Source organism: Hypanus sabinus, chromosome 3, assembly GCF_030144855.1.
Source record: "Hypanus sabinus isolate sHypSab1 chromosome 3, sHypSab1.hap1, whole genome shotgun sequence".
Lineage (NCBI taxonomy): Eukaryota > Metazoa > Chordata > Chondrichthyes > Myliobatiformes > Dasyatidae > Hypanus > Hypanus sabinus.
The window spans coordinates 121,834,704-121,861,424 of record NC_082708.1 but is presented as its reverse complement, the minus strand read 5'-3'; the positions used below and the strand labels follow the sequence as shown (position 1 = coordinate 121,861,424).

At 40.6% G+C, this 26,721-nt stretch overlaps 1 protein-coding gene across 5 annotated transcripts in view; it reads right to left on the bottom strand.

Annotated features, from left to right (window-relative positions):
- Window positions 1–26,721, bottom strand: part of fhip1aa (FHF complex subunit HOOK interacting protein 1Aa) — a 151,190-nt gene that overhangs the window by 64,621 nt on the left and 59,848 nt on the right. For 4 of the 5 annotated variants that reach the window (XM_059965028.1, XM_059965025.1, XM_059965027.1 and 1 more), the window contains 3 exons: window positions 19,954–20,159; window positions 15,931–16,554; window positions 5,632–5,790 (listed from right to left, as the gene is read on the bottom strand). In XM_059965028.1, the coding sequence (XP_059821011.1) occupies window positions 5,632–5,790; window positions 15,931–16,554; window positions 19,954–20,040 (870 nt within the window). In that variant the 5' untranslated portion in view covers window positions 20,041–20,159. Of the gene's footprint in view, window positions 1–5,631; window positions 5,791–15,930; window positions 16,555–19,953; window positions 20,160–22,917; window positions 23,054–26,721 lie in introns of those variants that run through there. The other variant, XM_059965029.1, reaches the window with a different exon arrangement.

The following is a 26,721-nucleotide window of genomic DNA, read 5'->3' as shown; positions in this document are numbered from 1 at the left end:
GAGGCTGGAAATATGTTCCAGATGCTGGGAGAGTCCAGTACTGGAAGGCATGGTTTGAGAATAAGGGGTAGGTCATTTAGGACAGAGTTAAGGAAAAACTTCTTCTCCCAGAGAGTTGTGGGGGTCTGGAATGCACTGCCTTGGAAGGCAATGGAGGCCAACTCTCTGGATGCTTTCAAGAAGGAGCTAGATAGGTATCTTATGGACAGGGGAATCAAGAGATATGGGGACAAGGCAGGAACCGGGTATTGATAGTAGATGATCAGCCATGATCTCAAAATGGCGGTGCAGGCTCGAAGGGCCGATTGGTCTACTTCTGTACCTATTGTCTATTGTCTAAACTGATCAAGAAGTGAAAACATTGGAGGTAAGGATGTAGTCGGATTTGAAAGAAAGAGTAATAAGTCATTAGCATAAAGAGAAACTTTATGCTCAACACCCCCTCTCCAAATCCCGGTCAATTCAGGACAATTTCAAAATGCTATCGCCAAAGGTTCTATAGCCAAATCAAAGAGAAAGGGACTTAAGGGCATCCCTGACGGGTGCCACGTTTGAGGTTAAATAACTGGGATTTCTGAAAATTAGTCAAAACAGAGGCAGTAGGACACAGATACAGCAATTTGATCCAAGAGATAAAACTTTGACCGAGGTCAAATTTTTCTAAAACTGCAAAGAGGTAGTTCCACTCTATACGATCAAATGCTTTCTCCGCATCGAGGAAAATAACACATTCAGGAATCCCAGTTGGAGGTGAATATAAAATGTTAAATAAATGCCGAATGTTAAAAAAAGGAAGACGGTTTTTAATAAAACCAGTTTGATCCTCAGAAATAATAGAGGGAATAACAGTTTCTAATCTATAAGCCAAAACTTTGGCCAAGATTTTAACATCAACATTAAGCAAAGAAATCGGCCTATACGAGGAACACTCTGTTGGGTCTTTACCCTTTTTTAATAAAAGAATAATAGATGCCTCATTAAAAGAGGGTGGCAATTTAACATAATTAAACAAATCAGATAATACTGAGAATAACTGAGGAGAAAGAAGTGAAGAGAATGATTTATAAAATTCTACGGGGAACCCATCAGGTCCAGGAGATTTCCCTGAAGACAACGCAGAAATTGCAAAAGATATTTCTTCTGATGATATAGGCGCATTAAGTTTAGCTTTAAAATCAGATGAAAGCGAAGGAATATTCAGATTATTTAAAAAATGATCAACAGAGATATTCTCATTCAGAGATTCTGAGGAATAAAGTCAAGAATAAAAATTTTTAAATGTGTCATTGATTTCTAAGTGATCCGATGTAAAATCTCCATTTTCCTTCCGGATCTTTGTAATATGTTGTTTGGCTTTGGAACGCTTCAGCTGATTGGCTAGAAATTTACCAGATTTGTCACCATGAATATAAAAGCGACTCTTACTTTCAAGAAGTTGGCGTTTGACAGGTTGAGTAGACAGAAGATTAAATTTAGTTTGAAGTTCTACATGCTTCTTGTATAATTCAGGATTCTTAGTTTGAGCATACAGTTGATCCAATCCTTTAATCTGATTAATGAGGTCTAATCGATCTGCACAGGACTTTCTATTAAGATTTGCTGTATAGGAGATTATTTGACCCTCAAGTATGCTTTCATGGCATCCCAGACAATTCAGATGATGTATTGGTGTTAAAATAAAAGGTTATCTGATCCTTAATAAATTTTAGAAAATCATCATCCGATAATAAAGTCGAGTCAAACTGCCAGTGTTTATTCCTCTGAGGGAGACCAGGAAAATTTAAAGACAGAGTATTTGGGGCATGGTCAGAAATCAGTATACTCTGATAATCACAAGAATAGACAAATGGAATAAGCTGATTATCGAGTAAAAAGTAGTCAATTCTTGTAAAGGTATGGTGAACATATGAAAAAAAAAATCTCTCTCAGCAGGATGAAGGAAATGCCATATCTCAGAGATACCCTAATTAGAGAGAAAAGACCGAATAGCTAAGGCAGATTTAGTAGGTAGTCTAGTAACAGAGGACAATCGATCCAAATTAGGATCTAACCAACAATTGAAATCACCACCCAGTATAAGAGAGTATGAGTTTAAGTCTGGCAGTGAGGAGAAAAAATGTTCAAAAAAATTAACATCATCAAAATTGGGAGCATACAGGTTTGCTAGTACAACTTCAGTATTATATAATTTACCAGAAACAATAATAAAACGGCCATTTGTATCAGATATCTTATTATGGAGTTCAAAAGGAATATTTGAGTTAATAAGGATGGAGACCCCCTAGCTTTGGCGGCAAAGGATGAATGAAAATGCGGACGCCCACTTTGACAAAAGCTGAGAATTATCAAAACTACGAATATGAGTTTCTTGAAGGAAAGCAATGTCAGCTTTGAGTTGTTTAATATGTGAGAAGACCTTCCTTCTTTTAACAGGGTGATTCAATCCCTTTACATTCCAGCTCACAAGTTTAAGTGTTTAACCATTATCAATTGTTAGTGCATAGAAGGCAGCAGGCATATAAAAAATCAAGCAGTACAATAACAGTCTGGGAGCAAAAATGTAAACATAGATCCGTAGAATCAAAACAAAGACATGTCCTGAATAACAAAGGAAAGCAAAAGAAACAGTGAGTAGTGTTGGAACTGGAGAATCCACCCCACCCTCGCAACCCAAAACTAGACAGCTACCTAAAAAGGCAGCTAGCTCTACCAAAAAAATTAACCGAAGTATGACTTCCAGTTCTGTGTCGTTAACAAAAGTTCTGTATAAATACTACAGCAAATAATAACTAATTTATGTACTAGAAAACAGAATTACAAATAGGAACAACTTCAACAGAAGTATAAAATTTAATACAAAGAAAATCAGAAGAAAACCAAAACTAACCTACCTGTGAAAAATTATAAAAGATTAAAAGAAAAAAAGGGAGGGAGGAAAGGGGGAAATTATGGATTCGAAGAGAGTACTTATCAACCATTTACAGAAAAAAAAGCAAAACTTAAACTATGAATCAACCAACAGGGAGGCCTTCAATAAAAACTCCAAACCTCCAAAACAAGTTAAAGTCAATTGTAGATCTCTATAGATAAAGTTATACAAAAATAAAATAGATTACACAACTACAATCTAAAAGTCCGCAGGGAAACATTAAACTTAGATTATCTATTTAGAAAAAACGCACCAAGTCAAGAAAGAGATTGACTACAGCCCTTAGAGTTTCAATAGATAATGTCTGAATTATTCAAGTAAAGTCTGAGTTCGGAAAAAATAGTTTTACTTCGAGAAGTGCTTATCAACCATTTTAGAAGGTCGGACCGGTTCCGAAGAAGACGGGGTGGCTGGAAGACTTCCAACAAATGCCTCAGCCTCCTTCACTGATTTAAACCACTTATATTCTCCAGTAGTAAGCGTAATTTGAAGATCGGCTGGATTTCGGAGAGAGGGTCTGAATCCGCGATCAAAAAGCACTTTCATTACACCTTTAAACTCAGCACGAATCTTCAGAACCTGGGGGGCAAAATCCTCCACAAAATGAATGACCGTATTTTGAAAAGCAAAAGCACCTCTGCGGCGTGCCTCCATAATCAAACAGTTTTTCACCTAGTATTGATGAAAGCACAAAATTACCGGCCGTGGACGGGAACCCAGAATTGCATGGGGAACGTAGATCCTGTGTGCCCTTTCAAGCTCAGGTGGAATTAGAAGAACTTCTTTCCCAAAAATCTCACAGAGAAAATAGGAAAAAAATTTCACGGGAGAGCCCTGTTCGGTGGCCTCTGGCAAACCAAGAATCTGTAGATTGCAATGTCTGCTCCGGTTTTCAAGATCCACCATTCTGGAAAAAAGTTTACCGTTCTTCTCCTCTAGGTTGGAGCAGAGAGTTTCAAGATATTGAATACGGCGTTTTAAATCTTCAGAAGTTGAGTCAATGCCAGATAAATGTTCAGCATGTTCGTCCACTCTAGCATTGATCTGATCCAATTTGAAATCCAGCTGGTTAAAAGAAGTTCTAAATTCATTTCTAAAATCCATTAAAATATCTTGTCGATGTTGTTCCAAAACAGCGAGAATGTCAGCCGGCAAAGCCGTAGAAGTTTCCTTTTTCCCAGTTTCAGTACTTTTGGTAGCCATTATAAGATAGATGTGTTCGCAGGCAGGTAAAAGAGAACTAATAAAATACCTAACTAAGGTTTAAGAAGGGAGACATATAGTGCAAAGATAAGAAGAATGACGGAGCAAAAGTTCGGAGCAACTAAACAATCGCCATCTTACCGGAAGTCTTTTCTCTTTTAGAAAAATGAATGGATTTGCCTTTCAACCAATGGTTTGGTAGGGACCTGAACATGGACCAATCTAATATCCTAAATATGAAACAGAAGTATGCTGGGTAAAATGAAACAAGCGTAAAATGCACTCAGTTCCAGTTTACTTGCCAAATACTTTATAAAACTGCTCATCTAAATAGGAGGCAATACTAAAGTGTGATCTTTATGGGAAAACAGTATAATACTTAATGCAAGATTTAGCAAATACTAGGTTCAGACATTTTAACATTGCAAGCTTTAATAAACTGTTGGCAAATAGCTTCTATCCCTGAAAGAGGTAATATATATAAATAAAAATTTGGGGTAATTTAATTTTCTAACATATTCTGTCTTCTTCTGGTAAGATGGCACTGTCGTGGACTCTCCAGGTCCAACCAACGGTGTAATTGTTCATCCTTTGTGTTCTTTTTATGACCGCAAGACACCGCTGGATATTAAAAACATCAGTTACTGCAGGTCTGCCCCACCAGCAAGTTGCTGGATAGCAACAGAACTGGGACTTGTTGCATACCATAGGTGGTGCTCGGTCCAACAAACGACGCAAATGATCGTGCTGGACGGTTTTATTGTGATTGCAAGACCCTGTTGGACATTAGAAACGTAGAACACTGCAAGTCCAGTTCACTTGCTCATTGGCGAGACTGACGGCGAAGGAGCTGTGGTGCGTTGGTTGCTACGCAGACTAAGCCCTCGTGCAGGCGTCCATGAGAGGAAACGCGGGAGGCGGTGTGGGAGAGAATGGAGGCCTCTGTGGATGCTCTGGATTCCGTGCTGGGTTGTAACCCTGCCCCTCCCATGTTCACACGGTGGAAGACAAGCTGGATCGCATTCGTCTGCAGCTGCACTAACACATGATGAGGAACTGCTGTGTGCTTGTTCTTGCAGAAACATGCTCCAGGACATCATCCCGTGCACCATCAATCTACAGGTCATGGCACTCGGGGACTGGGCTATATTTTTTCTTGTGACTTGCTTTTTCTGTTATCGTAACTATCTGTGTTATATGCTGTGTAGTGAGTGAGAGTGTGGTACTGTGTTTTGCACTTTGGCCCCGGAGGAATGCTGTTTCCTTTGGCTGCATTTGTGTGTATGGTCGAATGATAACTGAACTCCAACTTGAGAACATTAAATTTATCATGAGGATGTTGAATTATAGATTAATTGTCATGCAACCTCATGCAAAGTTCAGAAAAACTTAAGATTCATAAAACATTGCAGGAAATTTGATATGGGCTAAATATTAGACAAAATTCACGGGATGAAAAATGACATGGTACTTATGTACGTTGCTGAGTACATCTTTACCTGTATTACAGCATTACAGAACTCCAGGGAGTTCATAAACTGCACCAACGGTGGAATATGCATCCAGTCCTCGCGCTGCAGATAGTGCCACTCCTCGGATCTCACCTCCAATTTAGTGGGCAATGAGGAGTAGAGGCCGCTAAGTCCTGTGGCCAACACCTGTGGGTCAAATAATAGTGTGAGGAGAAACACTAAACAGAAGCCGTGTTTACTGTTAAACAATATCTATGGAGAGAAAAGCTGTTTAGATATGAAGACTTCAATAAGTAGAAACAATTAGGAGCTAAATATGCAATCTGTTGCCCATTTGTTTTAATCTTTAAAATTCTCATTAAATTCTGAAAAACAGTAATTTTTATTGCTGCATTACTTTTTTTTTACACACACACACACACACACACACACACACACACACACAATCTGATGAGCTGACATCAGATCCAATTTCCTTTCAGTTTGTTTAATCTTAAGTGGTTGTGTGTTATCCTCACTAGGACTGCTAGCCATAACTAACCACGTGTATTCCTGAAGGTTTTCAGCCACGCTACTGATCCCTGATCATAATTTGCTTACATCTCCGTATTCCTCTTATGAACTTCGTACTTATTTGTTGACTATTGTTGCATTCACACAAATAACAAGGAGAACAAAATAGGCTTTTGCATAAAAAGCAAATTTCAAGCCAAGAATTCTATAACCACAAACAGAACGAAAAAGCCATTTATACAAGTACACAGCAACTTAATTAGAAAAGGACAGAGTGCGATTTTTGTTCACAAAGTTTCAAAAGCAGCCAGCTTCAGAGGTCAACTTTATGTACCCCGAGAACACAGAATGACACCCAACATGCCACTTTCCAGAGTCTAGTGTGAACATCCAGCCAACAAGGTCCTCTGCAAATAGCAATGGGATTCATAATTTCAAGACACCTCAGGGTAATGAGGTGACACCCAACAAAAACAGGTTCCCAGTCTATTCTACTGTTTATGTACTGAGGAGGAAGAACTAGGTTGATGACAACCCAGTTTCAGGGTGAGTGGTAGCCCCAGCTCCACTGCAATCTCAAGTTGATACATAATCTCCCCTCCATCAGCCACAAAGCCTAGAATTCAGCACTGCAACCCAAAACTGGATGTGAGCAACACACACAAAATGCTGGAGGAACTCAGCAGGCCAGGCAGCATCCATGGAAAAGAGTAAACAGTTAACATTTCAGGCCGAGATCCTTCGTCCCCATTTTGGGTGTTTTGCTTGGATTTCCAGCAACTGCAGATTTTCTCATGTTCACTTGCCGCATCACTGAACTGTTCCCACAACCTACAGACTCGTTTTCTCATGCTCTCGATATTTATTGTTTATTGATTTATCAGATTTGCTCGCCACTGGATGCAAACGACTGAAGGAAATTCATTTTACTTATTACAAGCATTGAGAAACAAATTCAGGCATTTTGCCAATTATCCATATGCAGCCACAAAAAAGTACAAACTAATCATCCAACGCACCACCCCTGATCATTGAGATTCACATGAGGGAAATCGGTCCTTGTGATTCCCAACATCCACACACACCATCAAGCACCGATTTACATTAATCCCATTTTTCCCTCACATTCCCAGTAGCTCATCGAAAGTCTCCCATTCACCTACACACGACGGGCAATTTACAGTCCCCATTTATCCTTCTGACCCACATGCCTTGGAATGTAAGAGGGCAAGAGAATACCTGGGCAAAATGATCACTATCACAAGGAGAACATCCACACTTCACAGACAGCACCAAAGATCAGGATTGAAACCAGGAACCGTGAGACAGTTTTAACATTTTCATATTTATGATAATATCAAAATGATATTTTACCTATTAAATGGAAATTATCAATATTATTCCAAAGTTACAATAACTTCAAATACTTTATTTTTCTAATAAAAATGTATGAAAATCCGTCTCATCTGCATTTTTGCAATATTACTTTATGACTTAGATTGCTTTACATACTATATGTATGCAAATATTTGGAATTCATTCATATATATCTGCATTAATCAATTCAAGTGTACCACCAATTCAGTATGAAACGGTTTTCAATTTGATAGATTTATATCATTTAGTCTCTGCTTCTGTTTTCAGCTTTTTTTTAATTATCCTCTGACTCCCCACTTACATGCAAGCTACAAAGCAGTGTAAACTTTTTAGAGCTGCCTGCCTTTGTTATGGAAAAGATTGACCTTTTGTTATTAGATCAAATGAATTGTGCAGATAAGCGACAGTCTGACCAGTGAGAAAGTGACGGTCATTAGTCTCGTCATCAGCTCCAAAACCTTTCATTATGTAAAGCTCTGAACAAAGTTTAAATGAGGTATATCATCTCAAAACCTGGCCTCAGTTTGACATTTATAGCAAGAGAAACAATTTATTTTCTTTCAGTAGGAGAATTAATGCCCAATTCTAAATGTGCTTTTTTAAAAATATATAATTCAAGCTGAATAGTGGTCCTGGTTGGAATGAAAGTCATGCTTGGGCCTGATAATACTATTGACGCAAAAGGCTTTGTCTTTAAAACATTGAAATTTCCTCATGAATTGAACTTGATGTGCATTACTTGTGATATTCTAAATTTACAACACTTGAGGAATTTAATTACGTTTTGTTCATCAGAAGACCTTCCACATCTCTTTAAGGTTGTCCCAATTTGTTTTTTTTCCCCCCAAAAAAAGTTAGTCACATGGGAAATACAGGCAAGCTCTCACAAATGCCAGTATGACAATTAGATAAATCACTTTCAGTGATGTTAACTGAACTTTAAAAATTAAGTTACAGCAGAGTAGGCATCAGATGTCAAGTCCATGGCAATTCTTTGGAGCATAATCCCATCAGTCACATAACCCACTTCTCCAACATAACCTTTGCAAATCGTCTTTCCTCAAGCATCTATCCAATTCCCCTTCCACAGCCTTGATTAACTATTTGCATCATCTTTACAGGATGTTCTTGTTCATAAACATAGTCTTCCTGTAAAAAGCTTCTTGCCAAGTTCTCCATCATCTTTTGTCCAGTACTCTGAACCTCAAAGCTTCCATTAATCGAAACAGGGTCTCTCAAGTTACCGTTTCTAAACCAATTTGTACACTTTTACCAAACCTCTCGACTATTTATTCTCCAAGGAGAACATCCCCAGGTTCTTCAGTCCAACTCACCTCGTATGTGAAATCCTTTCCCCCCGTAAGGGAGATGTCAGGGGTAAGTTTTTTTTATGCAGAGAGTGGTGAGTGGGTGGAATGGGCTGCCAGCAGTGGTGGTGGAGGTGGAAATGATAGGGTCTTTTAAGAGACTCCTGGAAGGATACAAGGAACTTAGAAAAATAAAGGGCTATGGGTAAGCCTAGGTAGTTCTAAGGTAAGGACATGTTGGGCACAGCTTTGTGGGTTGAGGGACCTGTATTGCGCTGTAGGTTTTCTATGTTTCTATGTAACTAAGCAAGTAAATCTGCCCTGCATTGTCTCTGGCAGCTTCACGGTGCCATCCTTGCCTCTGCTATCTTGCCACACTGCTGCAAGGTTTCATCTTGGATCCAACCAGCTTCAAATGCTTCATTAATTATCTTTGTTCTTCTGTAAATTCAGAAAGGAGAATACTTGATGACCATTTCACAGTATTTCATTCGAATTACAACTCCTCAGGAAATGAAATACCTGCTTGACAGCAGCTAGACTTGTACAATGCTTACATAAAAGACCCAGCTGCTTATGACAACCACCAATGAAAGTCATACCCACAACCTTAAACAATCAGTAACATTACCACTGGCAAATCCCTCACTATCAATATTCTGAACATCACAAATACTAGAAACTTTAATGCTGTAAATGCAGATCACAGTGTGGGCATTCAGCACAGACCCTTCTCATCCCCATCCCTATCCCATGGTAAACACTGCTTGTCCCACTACAAGGGACAAGTCACCAATATGGAGGAGCACTCCGCATTTGTCTGAAGTCCAAAATGCATGAGATTCTGCACAAGATAACATTCAGAACAAGCCAAACCACTTGATTCACACTCATACTTCATACTTTCTACATCTGGTCCACCATGACTACAATATGTAATGACAGCACTTCCCAAACAAACATCCCAACATAAAAAGGGAAATGGCATAATCCCAAGTCACATATCATTCTAAAATGGAAATATATCATATTGTGGCCATGGTGATCATTCTCATCGAGTTTAAGTCCTGGAAATCCCTACAGGAGTCTACTGAAGGAGTAATTTTGCCAAATGAATAGCAGAGATTCAGGAAGACAGCTCATCGCCACCTTCAAAGGTAATTAAGGATAGCCATTAACAGCTAGCTTTGCCAAAAAGGCCACATCTTGGGAGTTGCTCAGAGATTCTGAGCTTTGAGATCATCTAGGGCAGGGGTCGGCAACCCGCGGCTCCGGAGCCACATGCGCCTCTTTCATCTCTGTGCTGCGGCTCCCCGTGGTTTGTTAGTTTTTGAAATGTAATTCGAAATTTGAAGATTATGGTGATCTTGTACAATCTAAAAACGTTGTGGAGACCCCATTTCCTGGCACATCCGAACCGGCTCACAATTAGCCACCGTTCCGGCTAAGGGAGACAGCCTACGGGGGTTTGTGAGTACGTGTCTTTTGGAGCATCCGCGCCCACGGGGACGGGTTGAGGGAGGCTTTAAAGCAAGGCTGTTTAGTTCGAATAAAGTTACCTTTGACTGCAGTGTCTTTATTTTAGCGCTGCATGTAGCACACAGCTACAACGTGTTTTTTATCGCTATTAATATACATCACCACTGCCAATGCCTGACACCCGCCAGTGTGCGCTTTCTTTTAATTCTTCGATCCAAGGTAGGCTAACTATGGAGTAACCTTCAACCCAACGTCTTTTTTTCGGAGTTCAAAATGTTTTTGTTGCATGCAGAAATGTAATTTTGTTTCCTCTGCAGGAGTTCATCAATTTCATAAATGCAACACATTATAATTTGTTTGTACATAGCATAAAGGCAAAAAAAACCATTGTATGCAGTGTTATTTCATTTTAAATGTCAAACGGGTTTTCTTTTCTGTGGGAAATGGGTCCATATTGGCTCTTTCAGTGGTAAACATTGCCGACCCCTGATCTAGGGACATGTTTGAAACAAGGACATTTTTGTCACATGCATTATCAAGTGGTTTTCATGTTAACAATGACTCAACTATTTTAGTTCAGTCAAACTATACAGGCAAATAAATAAAAATATCAACATTTAGCACAGACATGTCAGTATGAAGCTCAAATTCTTTTTTTTTTAAAAATCAACCTTTGCTTGTAATGTGAGATACAGAGTTACTATATAAATTAATTTACTTTAATATATTAACTTATTTTAATATATAAGAGCTAATTCACCAATAGAATTAACCTCAAATACAGAACAAAAATGTATTAAGATGATCAGATGGCACGCCCTGGTGCGTTTGGGCTAACAACAACTGATAATAAGTTTTATTTAATGCATGCTTCACTGTGTAATTGGGCAAATAAATGAACATTCTGACATGTGACTGAGAGCCTGTTCAAAGAGACACGCACAAAAGGCAGGGTTTTGTAAAATGGGTGGAGAGAGTGAGTGGTGATACTGAAAACTTTAGAGCATAGACAATTATAAGAACAGCAGCCAATAGCTGTCAGGGGTAGGGATGTGGGTGGTCCTGAGAGAAAGAGGGCAGGATTGAAGAACAACCTTCTCAGAGTAACATCAAACTGGAGGACGCTGCTGAAGTTGAGAGAGGTGGATACATGGAAATCTTTGTAAAAAATAACTTTAAAGTCAAGATATAGAGGTGTATAAAATTATGATGGGTATAGATAGAGTGAATGCAAGCAGGCTTTTTCCACTGAGGCCAAGGGAGAAAAAAACCAGAGGTCATGGGTTTAGGGTGAAGGAGGAAAAATTTAAAGGGAACATTGGGACATTGGGGGGGGGGGGGTTTCTTCACACTGAGTGGTGGGAGTGTGGAATGAGCTGCCAGATGGTGAATGCGGGCTCACTTTTGACATTTAAAAAAAAACTTGGACAGGTACATGGATGAGAGGGGTATGGAGGGATATGGCCCAGGGTCAGGTCAGTGGGATTAGGCAGAAAAATGGTTTGGCACAGCCAAGAAGGGCCAAAAGGCCTGTTTGTGCTGTAATGTTCTATGGTTCTATGTTAATAGATCAGGGCTTAATATAGATTACAAAAAACAGAATAATGGGACTTGATACAAGTTAAAATACAGACAACAGAGTTTTCAATAAGTTTATAGAGGGGCAAGTAGGGTGGTCCAGCCTGGAGATGAGACAACTGAGTCTGATTGTGGCATTTCAATTGCAAACAAACTGAAAGAGCCTCAAAACAGGCAGTTCCCATGATGGAGAGAGTAAGAGGCTTGCTGCTCAGCTAAGAAGAAAAAGACTTCAAATTAATGCCAAACCAGAGGCCTGTGAGGGAGATGAACTCAGTGGATAGGGAATAGGGTCAAAGAGAATTTAGCTTTGGTATTTCCAGCATGGGGGGGGGAGGGGATTTTGATTTTCCAGTACTAGACAAACTGCTTAACAACACTGAATTGAAAAAATAACTGGTGTTCACAAATCCCTGGAACCAGCAAATTTACAAAAGGTATTCTAACACACAATTGTTCTGTTAGCAACTTTATATGAATTATAATATTTAAACATATTCCAATCTGACCAATTTTGATTGCATTAAATTCTACATACTCTTCTCAGTGGGGAAAAAGCTGTAGAAAGTTGTACCATATCCTGGATGCCTCCCTAGCATCCAGGACATCTTCAAAAGGTGGTGCCACAAAAAGGCAGCATCCATCATTAAGGACCCCCATCACCCAGGACGAGCCCTCTTCTCATTGCGACCTTCAGGAAGAAGGTACAGGAGCCTGAAGGCACACACTCAATGATTCAGTAACAACTGCCTCCCCTCCATCAGGTTTCTGAATGGACATTGAATCCATGAACACTACCTCACTATTTTTTTACCCCTCTTTTTCTCTTTTTGCGCTACTTTATTTAATTTAACTTATTAAATTTTATATATAGACATACACACTCTTATTGTGATTTAGTTTTTGTTATTAGGCATTGTAACATCCTGCTGCAACAAAACAAATTTCACGACATATACCAGTGATATCACACCCAATTCTGATTTCTCCCTCTTTCAGCCACCCAGGAGCAATTATACCTTATTAAGATAATTATTAACTGCATCGTTCTCAACATAACCTCTTACTCCCCATTTAACACTGAGCTATAAGACCTTAAAATATGGAACAGAAGTAAGTCACTAGGCCCCATTGAGTCTGCTTCACCATTCAACCATGGCTAGTTTGGTTTTTCAACCCCATTTTCCTGCCTTCTCCTCAAAATCTTTAACCTCTTTAGCAATCAAGAACCAATCACCCTCTGCCTTAAATATACCTAATCACTTGGTCTCCATGACCACCTGTGGCAGCAAATTACAGATTCACCACCTTCTAGCTGAAGAACTTCCTCCTCATCTGTTTTACAGGGATATTCTTTTATTCTGAAGCAGTGGCCTTGCATCCTAGACTCTCCTTTTCAGCAGACTGCAATCATCATGAGAAGTCATTCATTGCTGAGGCTGTGTGAAGCATAAAAAGAGTTTAAGGCCTTTTGGAGCCTCTTGGTGGGCTGCATTCATAACGATCTCTTCAACACTTAGCGGGGGCCAATAAAAAGAAGTGAGGTCTCAGCAGAGTGGCCATTGTTGCCGAGTGGGACATTGTTCGAGTAGCCAGGCTTTGACTAAACAGGCCTGGGCAAAAACAGCAGGTTAGAACTTAAGCTTGAGAAGTTAGAGCAGAGGTTTCCAAGCTGGGGTCCACGGAACCATTGCTTATTTGGTCCATGGCATAAAAAGGTTGGAAACCCCCTTAGTTAGAGGTATAACAAGTATAGGCAGGATGGTAGTTCAGGCAGTGGAAGGCTCCTCCTGTGAGATGTACCTGACAGCTTCCCTGATGACTACATCTGCAGGAAACACATCCACCTGCAGCTCCTGACCTACAAGGTCGAAGCACTGGAGCGGGAGCTGGATGTATTCAGGATCATCCCGGAGGCTGAAAACCTCATAGATGAGACTTTTACTGAGTTGGTCACAGCCAGGGTGCTGGATTCAGGTAGTAGATGGGTGACCACCAGGAGGAGCAAGTGGAGTAAACAGTCAGTGCTGGGTGAGGAAGGCAACTGCCATGTTACCATTCATTTCAAGAGGACTAGAATACCAGAGCAAAGATGTAATGCTGAGGCTTTATAAGGCATTGGTCAGACCACAAAGAGTACTGTCAGCAGTTCTGGGCTCTTTATCTAAGAAACGATGTGCTGGCATTGGAGAGAGTCCAGAGGAGATTCACAAGAATGTTTCCAGGAATGAAAGGGTTATTGTACAAGGAGCGTTTGACGGTTCTGGGCCTGTACTCACAAGAGTTTAGAAGAATGGGGTGGGGGGGGGGGGATTTAGTTGAAAGCTATTGAATATTGAAAGGCCTAGATAGAGTGATGTGAAAAGGAGGTTTCCTATAATGGGTGAGTCTAGGACAAGGGTCGGCAACCCGCGGCTCCGGAGCCGCATGCGGCTCTTTCATCTCTGTGATGCGGCTCCCCGTGGTTTGTTAGTTTTTGAAATGTAATTCAAAATTTGAAGATTATGGTGATCTTGTACAATCTAAAAACCTTGTGGAGACCGCATTTTCTGGCACATCCGAACCGGCTCACAATTAGCCACCGTTCCGGCTAAGGGAGACAGCCTACGGGGGTTTGTGAGTACGTGTCTTTTGGAGCATCCGCGCCCACGGGGACGGGTTGAGGGAGGCTTTAAATCAAGGCTGTTTAGTTCGAATAAAGTTACCTTTGACTGCAGTGTCTTTATTTTAGCGCTGCGTGTAGCACACCGCTACAACGTGTTTTTTATTGCTATTAATATACATCACCACTGCCAATGCCTGACACCCGCCAGTGCGCGCTTTCTTTTAATTCTTCGATCCAAGATAGGCTACCTATGGAGTAACCTTCAACCCAACGTCTTTTTTTCAAAGTTCAAAATGTTTTTGTTGCATGCAGAAATGTAATTTCGTTTTCTCTGCAGGAGTTCATCAATTTCATAAATGCAACACATTATAGTTTGTTTATACATATCATAAAGGCAAAAAAAAAACCCAGTTGTATGCAGTGTTATTTCATTTTAAATGTCAAACGGGTTTTGTGGCTCCCAGTGTTTTCTTTTCTGTGGGAAGTGGGTCCATATTGGCTCTTTCAGTGGTAAACGTTGCCGACCCCTGGTCTAGGATCACAGAGGGCACACCCTTAGAATGGAGGGATATCCATTTAGAACTGAGACAAAGAGGAATTTTTTTAGCCAGAGGGTGATGAATCTGTGGAATTCTGACAGCTGTGGAAGCCAAGTCATTGGGTATATTTAAAGAGGAGTTTGCTAAGTTCTTGATTAGTAAGGACATTGAAGGTTACAGGGAGAATGCAGGAGCAGACTCGATGGATCAAATAGCGCAATTCTGCTAAGTCTTATGGTCTAATGGAAATACCTTCTCCATGCACACTCCAATCAGGCCTTTCAGTGCTCCACTGCCACAGATCAAGAGAATTTATCTGAAATCTATAATTCTGTTATTGCTGAAATAACACACAGTGATAACATTTTTGAAGATGGAGGTAAAATAGAGAAATTCAAATGAGAAGTCCCCCTAAGTCACTGTCAGTTTCCTGCTGGTGTGTATACCTATTTTCTGCAGCCATTCAACTCTAAAGTACCACATAACTTTGCAGTGATGACTCCCAATGGTTGCTCCGCACAACCAGTTTGAAACAGCTATCACTGCACAAATCCCTTCCTTCAGGAGAGCTAGAAGCAAAGATTTGGGTTGATGAGAGCAAATGACAGGTTGATTCTTACCACCTCCTAATAAGAGATATACTAGCAATGTACAATTGCCTGTGTAGCCAGCCTCATGCCACAGAAAATGAAGCACTTAAACACTAGCAGAACAAGACAGTGCAGGTCCGAAGTTCCATTATTTTAATTAAAAGCATTTTAATTTTCTATCAAATTTGAGACTGTCACATTTTCTATCATACTTCAGCTGTGGATGAGTGAACTGCCATGAGCTCTTTATGCAATAACAATTGTTCAGGTTCATGAATTTCAAGTTCTCCACATCAAAAAGTGACACAATTACCTACAGTGAACAATTAAACGCTTACCGGACAAAAATACGTGTTATCCACAATGTGTTTTGCCACTTCACGTTCTGAAGAGATAGACATGATAAAGAGCAATGCATCTCGGGCTTGTTGTCCCACTCCTCCTTCTCGGTGAATGAAAGGTATCAGCAGGGAGAAAATGAGGAAGTTCGCTGCTCCCTGGTCTTCACTGGTATGGAAAAAGAGTTCCAGGATGGAGGGGTCCTTGGCCAGGGTGGAACAGAGCTGGTTAAGCAGTAAAACTAGCTCAGTCTCCACAAAAGAAGTGGTAGTCCCAGAGCAAGCACTTAACATCATCATTAAAGGCTTCAGGATTGGCTTGTGGTGCAGTAACGGCTGGCGACACTGGGTGACCAACATCTCATACATCTTTATTTGCTCAACTTTCATTTCATCTGTGAACTCCCTGCGAAGACTCCACAAGAAAAGTTTCTCCATGACATTTTCTGTAACTACAAACTCCAGGATGGGACCCATTGCTGCATCTTCAGCTTGTTCCTCAATTAACAGAAAGATCATGTGTTCAACATAATTCTGGACAGCACTTGCTTCATCAGGAGGAATAACCCCATGTCTTGCATTGGAGTTCTTCAGTGGGTCGTGCCTTTCTAGAATTTTTATCACCTGAACAGGGAAAGGTTTGTTTTAGTCAAATTTAACAAAGTTTTTCCTAGGATGCTTAAGAACTAAATTGTGGCTAAATTAGCAGCACGATGCTCCGAATAGCATCGATATCCCTGGAAGGAAAAAAAACAATGATGTGACTAATTCTAGTTGCTATCCATTACCCACTTTGGAAAGTGGACCCAAGTGACCATCAGATGACAACAGGTTAACTAAACAGTAACACACACGAAATGCTGGTGAACTCAGCAGATCAGGCAGCATCTATGAAAATTAATAAACAGTCGACGTTTCGGGCTGAGACCCTCTTCAGCAGGACGCTCCTCTCCTATCAGATTCCTTCTTCTCCAGCTCTCCATCTTTTCCATCTATTATCTTCTTGCTTCCTCCCCCCTGCCCCCACCTGGCTTCACCCATTACCTTCTAGTTTGCACTCCTTTCCTTCCCTTCCCCCCTTCTTATTCTGGCTTCTTCTCCCTTCCTTTCCAGACCTGGCGGTCTCGGTCCAAAACATTGACTGCTTGTTCATTTCCATAGATGCTGCCTGGCCTGCTGAGTTCTTCCAGCATTTTGTGTGTGTTCCTTTGGATTTGCCTTATGTCTACAGGTTCAATTAATTATTGTACACTCCTAATGATAATGCCCAGCAGGTGCTTGTAAAGAAGCTCTCCTGCGTCACGCCAATGTCCATTATTTCTTTCAGCCACAGGTCACAAACGCACGGGATAGTAAGCAGAGGCCCTGCCTTTCAATTTCACCCTCTATCTGTTATGCAGTGCGGAATAGGCTCTCCTGGCCCTTTCAGCTGTGCCACCCTGATTTAATCCTAGCCTAATCATGGGCCAATTTACAATGACCAATTAAACTTACCAACCCGTTATGTCCATGGACTGTGGGAGGAAACACACAAAGTCACAGAGAGAACATACAAACTCCTTACAGACGGCCAGAATTGAACCTGGGTCGCTGGTACTGTAAAGTGTTGTACTACCATGCTGCCCTTAATTTATGGTAATACTGCAATTGGATCTGGAGTGTTAACTGACTGACGACAAAACTTCCCTTGTGTAGATCAATTGCAAAAAGAATCAAATATAGTTGATGGGCTTAAATTGCAGGAGTCAGACTAATTGCTTCCTACCTAATGCACCTTTAGATGACCAATGATTCACCAGGACACTTCATCTAGATTAACCCACTTGTTTTGTCACACTGGTTCGAGATGAATGAAGGAAAGAGGTGGGCCAGAATGTATGTGTTACTAAGTAATTATTGCTTAGTGAATTGAGAATGACTGCCATTTATGTTGGTCGAAAAACTGCCCTCTCCACGGCCATGCCTGCTTTGAAAACAGTAATGGATTGAAATGGATTAATCATCAGAGTAAAATTGATTCATAAGGAGGGTAATGACTGCATTAATACAAGGAATTCAAATCAAAAGAGTTATCAGTGCATTACATTAAGCAAATCATTCTCAAGGAGGTATAAACTGCTTTTTAAAAAATGATTAAAGAAATAACAGCCCAGCTTAATGAAGATGGATTTGATGTTTATCAATAGATGCTGGGAATGTTTCCCTGTGGGATGGAATTTCCATAATACCACTTCAAGTGTATTAAAGATCTACGTTCTTTCCCTTTTTTGCGAATGAGGACCTTCAACACTTTGCGGTCAAGCAGCGTACAAACCAAAAGAAAAAATCAATATTTTATGTGTGGAGCTGCTGTAAGAAAGGAATTGGAGTTAGTTTAACTCCACACACATGCTGTTGGACTTTAAAAGTACTTTTCCATTTTCTGAACTTATTTTGAAAGATGTCTTGAAATTCAGAAACAAGTAATGTCACAGCCAGAATAGTTATAACAATTTGACATCTGACACCTTACTATTTTTTAACCATGTTTTTGGAGCCAGAACAAGCCCGGACCAACAATTCAGAGACAGGTTCATCTGGTCCAATAGGCTCCCATTCAGAACTATTGTGATAAGCAATATATTCAGAATTAACAATTGTTTTAACAAAAATTTTGTTAATTTCATTAAATGCAATAAAAACAAAGAAAAGCACACTTTAGGAGATGGTAACTGAACCACAAGAAAAATTTGTAAAATTAACACTACCATTTAAGTGCGGAGTGAAATATTTCAAAAATTTCGTTATTTAGAAATCAGCAGGTCCTCGTGGCCCAACGAGACGCACCACCCAACAACCCAACTATTTAGCCTCATCAAAGGACAATATACAACGACGAATTAACCTACTAACTGATACGTCCTTGGACTGTGGGAGGAAACCAGACCACCCAGAGAAGCGTTGCGCTAACCTCTACACTACCGTTAAGCCCACATGGGACACTTTAGGGCATGGCTGAGCATGTGCTAAAAGGGTGATTACAAAGTCTCATTAATGTAGCATATTAATAATGTCAATTGTTCTGGGTTTGGCAAACTGAGTTAACTTTTAAACGAGTGATTACTGTAGGGAATGTCAAGACACACCAGCAGATACAGTGGTGAATTTATAAATAAACTGTGTAAACTATAGGAAGCTACACATAGGCTTGTCAAATTCAATATCAAATTAACTTTGCTTTTGACTGTGAGCCCCTCTGTTTCTTAAGAGATTGTTGACTAAGTTAGCATTGGCATCAGAAAGCCACTGAATGAAATGGCCCCTCTGTCCATGCCTTGATATTTCAGAGGAGGTGATGTGAAGAAAGTGGAATATAGGAAAATAAACCCCACAATAATTAATTTCTAAAACAAAAATGCCTTGCACTAATATACAATAATTTCTTTTAAAAGTTCCAAGATGCTATATTGTGGCAATATTCAACAAAATTTGACTCCCAGACACATAAGGAAATATTAGGCCAAGTGACCAAAAGCTTGATCAATGAGTAAAATATTATTAAGTACTTTCAGATAAGAAAAAGAGGTGGAATTTCTGGAGAGAATCTTGGTGCTTGGGACCTCTGCACTTGAATGCACAGATGCCAGTCATGAAATAGTTAAATTTGGGAATGAACAACATACCAGTTGAACGCAGGAACCTCAGAGGCCAAAAGGCTGAAAGAATTAGGAAATAAAAGGGAAATTGATTTGAAAACAAAGGTGAGAATTTTAAAATCCATGTGCTGTTTAATCAGGAACCACTGTAGATCAGCAACTACGATGGGAACTGGGAGATGGGGGTAAGCTAGACCACCCACAGCAAAGTTTTGGATGTTGTCAACTTCCGGTAAGTGTTATGGACACAGATGAGGAAAGATAAGAGGGAGAAAGTAATGCCTGAAACCAGCTCTGAAAGCTTCTTCTACCACCTTCCCAGGATCTACAAGCAGTTCTGTTCTTGCTCCAATTAGATAGAAGAAATATCCTCTTTACAGAAACTCACCTGAGCCCAGTGATTTTTAAACACAATGGTGCACGTTTCCGAGTCCACTCCTGAGAGACTCGGGGCCTGTTGAATCTCCTTGCTCATGGCAACTGAAGCCAAATTCTTCAGCAGATCGTTTTAAACCATGCCGGAAAAATGCCAGCAGAACATATGTCGCCCTTTTCTGCTATCCAGCAAACATGCTGTACCAAATCTGTAACGACCTGAGAAAGAATTAATACATGGACACATAAATGCACGTCAGCCAGTCCAATTACTAAACAAAAATGCAACTCATCATTTTAGACTTCTTCACAAATTGATTTTCTAAGCCCTTTAAAATATGCTGCTTTATAGATTTTTCACAATTAATTGCAGTAAAAGTTTGCAGGGTGACAATGATTCATACTAAAGAGAATATTTTTTTTCCCTCAGCTTTTAGTGGGTAATTTCTGATGTCCAACAATTATTAACAAGGTGAGAGTAGATATCACAGAACACTTTTATAATCATTTAGCACAAGTACTAGAAAGTAATTAAATATACTTTTAATTACCCATTCACTGACAGAAAATGATAACAACCTACTCTTGTACTACTTGCTAGTTCCGATTTATTTTGGGGGTACATCGTCTGTTTTCAGACCTCTGGCAAAGCAACTAAACGAGTAACAAATTCACCAGTTACACAGGGGTGTTAAAATTTGCTTTAGAGCAGATTCTCGCTGTTTTGACAAAGTGAAGCTCCCACTTGCCCAGCTGGGCTGTCAGACATTCAGCATGTGAATCCATTTCATTCCACTGCTGCTGCTGTCTGTACATCATAGAACCTTGCTAAGATAATTTTAAGCCAAATACAAAGTTACACACTCAACACAATGTCAACGGCAATGACTTAAAATAGTGGACAGCGTCGCGATCCAACTTAAAATGGCAGACGGCGTTCTCCTTCCTCGGTTCGTAAGTACGAGTTGTTCGTAAGTCTGACGTTTGTAACTCAGGGACTACCTGTACGGCAGAATTAGGGTATTCGGCCTGTTGACTCTGGACTGATCTATTTTCCCTCTCCTGCCTTCTCTCCGTATCCCTTCATGCCCTGACTAATCAAGAACTTATCAACCTCCACCTTAAATATACCCAATGAACACGGGATAACAGTTTATTTTCAGGAGAGGGAAAATTACTCCTGCCTCGCTATCAACCACCTTGAGACTCAAAGGGAATAACAACTAGGTATGAAGTATCATTGGATTAAGGGGCATGGCAGCATTGTCTGTGGCCATATGAAACATCTTCCATTTTCCCAGTGTTCCAAACTTTGCCACGAACAACTCACGTAAATGGAAGCTTTCATTCTTTTTCATTTCATTACAATCTAAACCTCCTCCTTAGCCTTTGACGTCTTTGTAGGATCAAAAATGATTTTCAAAGTCAAAGTCCGGTTTATTGCATATGCACTGGTGCAATGAAAAACTTACTTGCAATACCACCAAAGGCATGCAGCATCATACAAGGAGCATTCCAAAGAAAGCCATGAATTATACCATGATTATACATAATTTTTTCAAGAAAGAATACAAAAACAAAAAAAATCCACTTAAGGAAAAAGTGATCAAAGTAAGTCATAGCATTGTTGAACTGCAATGACTGTAGTTATACTGATTGATTCAAGAACCAATTTGTTAAAGTATCTGTTCTTGAACCTTCAAGGCTTCTACGTTTCAAAGGTCAAATTTAATGTCAGAGAAATGTATACAATATACATCATGAAACGCTTCCTGCCTAATCATAGTTATGAGAAACTGGGAAGGCCCAGCTGGTGGAGATCTCTGATGATAAATGTTACCTACTTAAGGCAGCACCTCCTGGAACTACTGCCAGTGGTGGGGAGGGTTGTGCCTGTGGCATTTTGGGCTTCCTTCCACTCCTCCCCAATCTCACTGGACTACTACTGACTCTCTAACATCTATCACCAGCTCCTGGCCTCCATTAATCCCCAGGTCTCTGAGTTCACCCACCAGGTCACCATTCTTTATGAATCCAAATCGATTCAAGCCAATCTCTCGTCAGATGCCTGATCTGTCAAGAAAATTGCCCTCGAGCCACTGAGCTCTATGATCCTCAGCATTGTTGTTCTAATAAACTTAACATCTTTGGCTCCTCCAAGCCCATCATCTCCCCTACTCTCCCCGTACTATCCAAATGAATCAATTGATCTATCCTCTGATCCCACAAGCCCTCGGTCACTCTCTACACCCATGCAAATTACGTCCTTCCTAATCCTCAACACTCAAACCTCTCGTGCTCCCTGTAAATATTCCCCAAAGACTCTTCAATCCTTTCAATCACTTCCTCATGTACCTTCTAGCTCTCAACTCGATGGTTAGTTAGTGGCAGCACCTCCAGCTTACCACCACAACCCATCCAAATCCAATCTCAGCATCCCCACTGAGTTACTCCCAGCTATGCCTACATCCCCAGCAGAAACCTACCCTCCCTCTCCCTTGTGAAACAGAATCCAGAAACAGTAATTAAATCCACTCACTGAATTTACAGAAAGTGAGCAGATTTTGGCTGTGACAATCCAGGCCCTCAGTCAACATCTGTCTTTTCCAGCAGCGTTCATCTTTGCCATTTAAAAATCTGTTAGCTGCATTTCCTTCATGTCCCTCCAGGAGCTGGAAGTCTGGTATCACAAGACAGCCCTCCGAACACAACTTCTGGAATTCAACACATTAAAACTGCCTTTCTGGTCTGCTACAACAACTATTTAGCTGATTCCGTCCTTCAGGAAGGAGTGAAGAATTGCGTACAAATATCTAATCAGATCCAAGGAAAACGGGGGGGGGGGGAATCTGGAGGTCAAGGACACAGTCCCCCGTGTGGAATGGGCAACAGTTCCAGTCAACTGTTTCAAAACCATCTGAATGTGGTTTTGGACACAGCAGGCAAGAATTACTAACATTCTCAGTTTTAAGTTTACCGTCTGTTGTCCTCGCTGATGCATACAACCACCTCAGAGAGGCACAGCGCCAAATCTATTCCAATACTCTCAGCCTTGTCATTACAAAATCCAGTGAGGGAAATTCACAGCTGGTGGGTGAATATCCAAAGCTCCCCTGACGGTTTATGAATTTCTCCAAGCCTGAAAATCTGGACACTGAACCCAAGTTCGCATTCTGACGTATGCAGAGCTAGCTAAAGTTAGCCAGCTAAGTGGTTGGTTTGGCACGAGTTGGTAAATGAAGATATTCCACTGGAATCTCAGTCAATGATTGTGCTTCTCATCAATATTCACCACATTACTGTCGGGAAAGAATACATACCAGGTCTCAGTATGAAATGAAATAATAAAAAAAACTGATCAATCAACTGTTAAACGTTCTGGGGAGTTACATAACCATGAAATGTGCAATACAAATATAATCCTCTTTTCTTTCTAACCTCCCTTAATCTAAATTAATGTCAGTCCTTCTTTAACAGACTTAATTTTTCAGTCAATTATGGTGAGACATTGGATTGTGCATAGTGAAGCACTTATCAAGGACCAATTTAAAAACAGGTTTGAGCAGAGCGGCCATTGTGTGAGTGGGGAGTTAAGGCATTGGTTCATTGAGGCTTTGGCAAGGAGAGGCTGAGCCACAGGTAGATTCTTTCTTTATTCCCTATTTCACATTTAGAGCAGTGGAGATGCTAGACAGGATACTGGAATGCTCCTCTTGTGGTATGTGGGAAGGTAGGGAGACCCTCAGAGTCCCTGATGTTCGCACTTGCAAGAAGTGCAACCTGCTGTAGCTGGAACTGGATGAACTGCAGATCATTCCGGAGGTTGAGGTAGTCACACCCAAGGTGCAGGGCACAGGTAACTGGGTGCCTGTTGTGGGGGGGGGGGGGGGCGGATAGACAGCCAGTGGAGAGTACTCCTGTGCCCATTCCCACTTTGGACACAGTTGGGGGGGAATGAGCTAGCAGAGGAAAGCCACAGTAGTCAAGTCTCCAGGACTGAATCTGGCTCTGTGGCTCAGAAGGGAAGGGGGTGGGGAAAGAGACGAGCTGTAGTGATACGGGATTCATTGGTTTGGGAAACAAAAAAGGAGGCTCTGTGGACAAGAACAAGATGGAGATGTTATTTCCAATCCACACACAGATTGCGTGGAACTCAAGGATCCATTTGCCTAGGGAGGTAACCAGGCTCAGAGTCTGGAGCTTTTCGATCAGGACTGTAGGAATGACAGTGTTAGACTTTGAGCTATAGTCAATGAACACCATCTTGACGTAGGTATTTGTATAATCATCTTTTCAATCTCTCAAACTACTCAGGTTGGAGTAGCAACACCTCATATTCCATCTGGTAGCCTCCAACCTGACGTAGGAACAATGATTTCTATAACTTCTGGTAATTTCTCCTCTTCCCCCCCCCCCTTCTCTCTTTTTCTATTCCCCATTCAGGCTCCCCTTCTCTTCCCCTCACCTGCCCTACAACACCCTCTGATGCCATTCCTCCTTCCATTTCTCCCATGGTCTATTCTCCTATCAAGTTCCTTCTTCAGCCCTCTACCTCTTCCCTCCGTCACCTTCCAGCATCTCACTTCATCCTCACCCATGCACCCCATCTTCCCCCTCACCTAGCTTCACCTATCACTTGCCAGCTAGTACTATTCCCCCTCCCCCACCACCACTTTTTTATTCTTAGTTCTTCTCCCTTCCTTTTCAGTCCCAAATGTCAACTGCTCATTCCCCTCCCCAGATGCTGCCTGACCTGCTGTGTTCCTCCACCAACTTGTGTGTTGATCTTTTTCAACCTAGTTTTTTAAGGAACTCAGTGGGAGAGAGTGTAGCAGACAGCCGAATCTTTAGCAATTACTTTACACCATCCCTCAGATATTGTGGCAAGTAACAATCCTGGGACAATCATCAAACACCAGAAAAACCGGGACCTTGACCAACAAAACCAAAGAAAAAAATCAAGTTTAAACTCAACCAATTTTCAGCCACATTGGAAAAAATTGATGCCTTTGAAAGGATAGTAATATTACATTTTTTTATTCCATCTCCTGTAGGCTGTGGTGTGATTTTGATGCAAGAATGTGAGAATCTCCATGTTGTGCTTTTTCATTTAATGAGTATTAAACTGCCCTGTTTCTAAGTTTCATGTTAACAAAATAATGATGACAGACAAAAAGAGCTCCTCTGATGTCAATATTACACCTGAGGCTCAGCAAAAAAAAAGCTACAAAGCTGTAAAGTTAAAAAAAAACATAAAACTCAGTATTAATTGTGGTAATGGGAATGCCAAACTTTTTAAAGCAGTGAAATTACAGATAATCAATTTATTCCAAACCAATCTGCTTTAAAAGTACAGATTCAAATGAACTGTGCCTGACATTGGGAAATAGGTACACAAATTCATCGTGAATTTTGCAATAGCATAAGGGAATAAGGAAGGGAGGTGGTGAGATTATACGTTAAAAGTTTGATTAGTTAAGGTGAAGTGAGTAGATGACAGTCCATCCTCTGCAATATACACAGCAACGAGAGTATAACTTTTTACCCTAAATATAGAACTGCAGGCTTCCAGGAACTCAGTCACATTTCTCCAAAGAGAATTGCTCAGATCCCATGAGCAAAAGCATAACAGCTAATATCTATCAGTTCATGGGAATTAACACCAGACCCTCCCAATTATTTCTTTAACATCGGTGTCAGACGAGCTAAATTAGAATCAAAGCTTCATATTTCACCAGGTTTTCCCCACAGTGAACTGAGATGGAAATAATCTACTATCCGTCACCACACAAAGTCAGAGGGGAACAGAGTTGCTTGAGCTTACTTTTGACAGCAAAATCATTAGCATGGCCACTGTGGAGAGTTCACCAGAAAGCAGGCCCCACATGAACAAGGCAGCCAACTGGCTGATTACACTGAGCCACAAGGACGCAGCAGCTGGGAGGTATAAAAGAACACACCAACTCTTCAGGAAAGAATCTTTGCTCCTCATGTACGTTTTATACTTTTTAAACGCAAAGGCAACAATAAACAATTAACTACGGTTTAAATTGCAATCATTACCTACCCAACTTTTTAACACTTTGAATGCAGACAAGTAATTTTGCAGAATTAGTTATTTACAATGCCAGCACATCCTAACTAGCAGAATCCCATTTGAATATTCAAATACTTGTGGCCAGTCCAAAAGTTTCTGAGCACGAAGACCAGAACACACAGAATCAGAATCAGGTTTAATATCACTGGTATACGTCGGGAAAGTTGCTGTTTCACTTCTTTAGTTACAGTGTTGAGAAACAGTTCCTGGAATATGCAACTGGCCAAACTATTACGTGACAAAACAGACGTATGCTGAACTGGGCATTAAGTGGCAGAGCCGTGGTATTAGCAATGTGTTAGTACAGGAGGTGGCCACTTATTACCTTTCCTGATCTCATCCTGAAGTTTTCCAAAGGCAACCAGTCAACATGAACATTCGCTGACCATCTTCCCCTAGATCAGGGGTCGGCAACGTTTACCACTGAAAGAGCCAATATGGACCCATTTCCCACAGAAAAGAAAACACTGGGAGCCACAAAACCCGTTTGACATTTAAAATGAAATAACACTGCATACAACATTTTTTTTGCCTTTATGATATGTACAAACAAACTATAATGTGTTGCATTTGTGAAATTCATGAACTCCTGCAGAGAAAATGAAATTACATTTCTGCATGCAACAAAAACATTTTGAACTCCGAAAAAAAGACGTTGGGTTGAAGGTTACTATATAGTTAGCC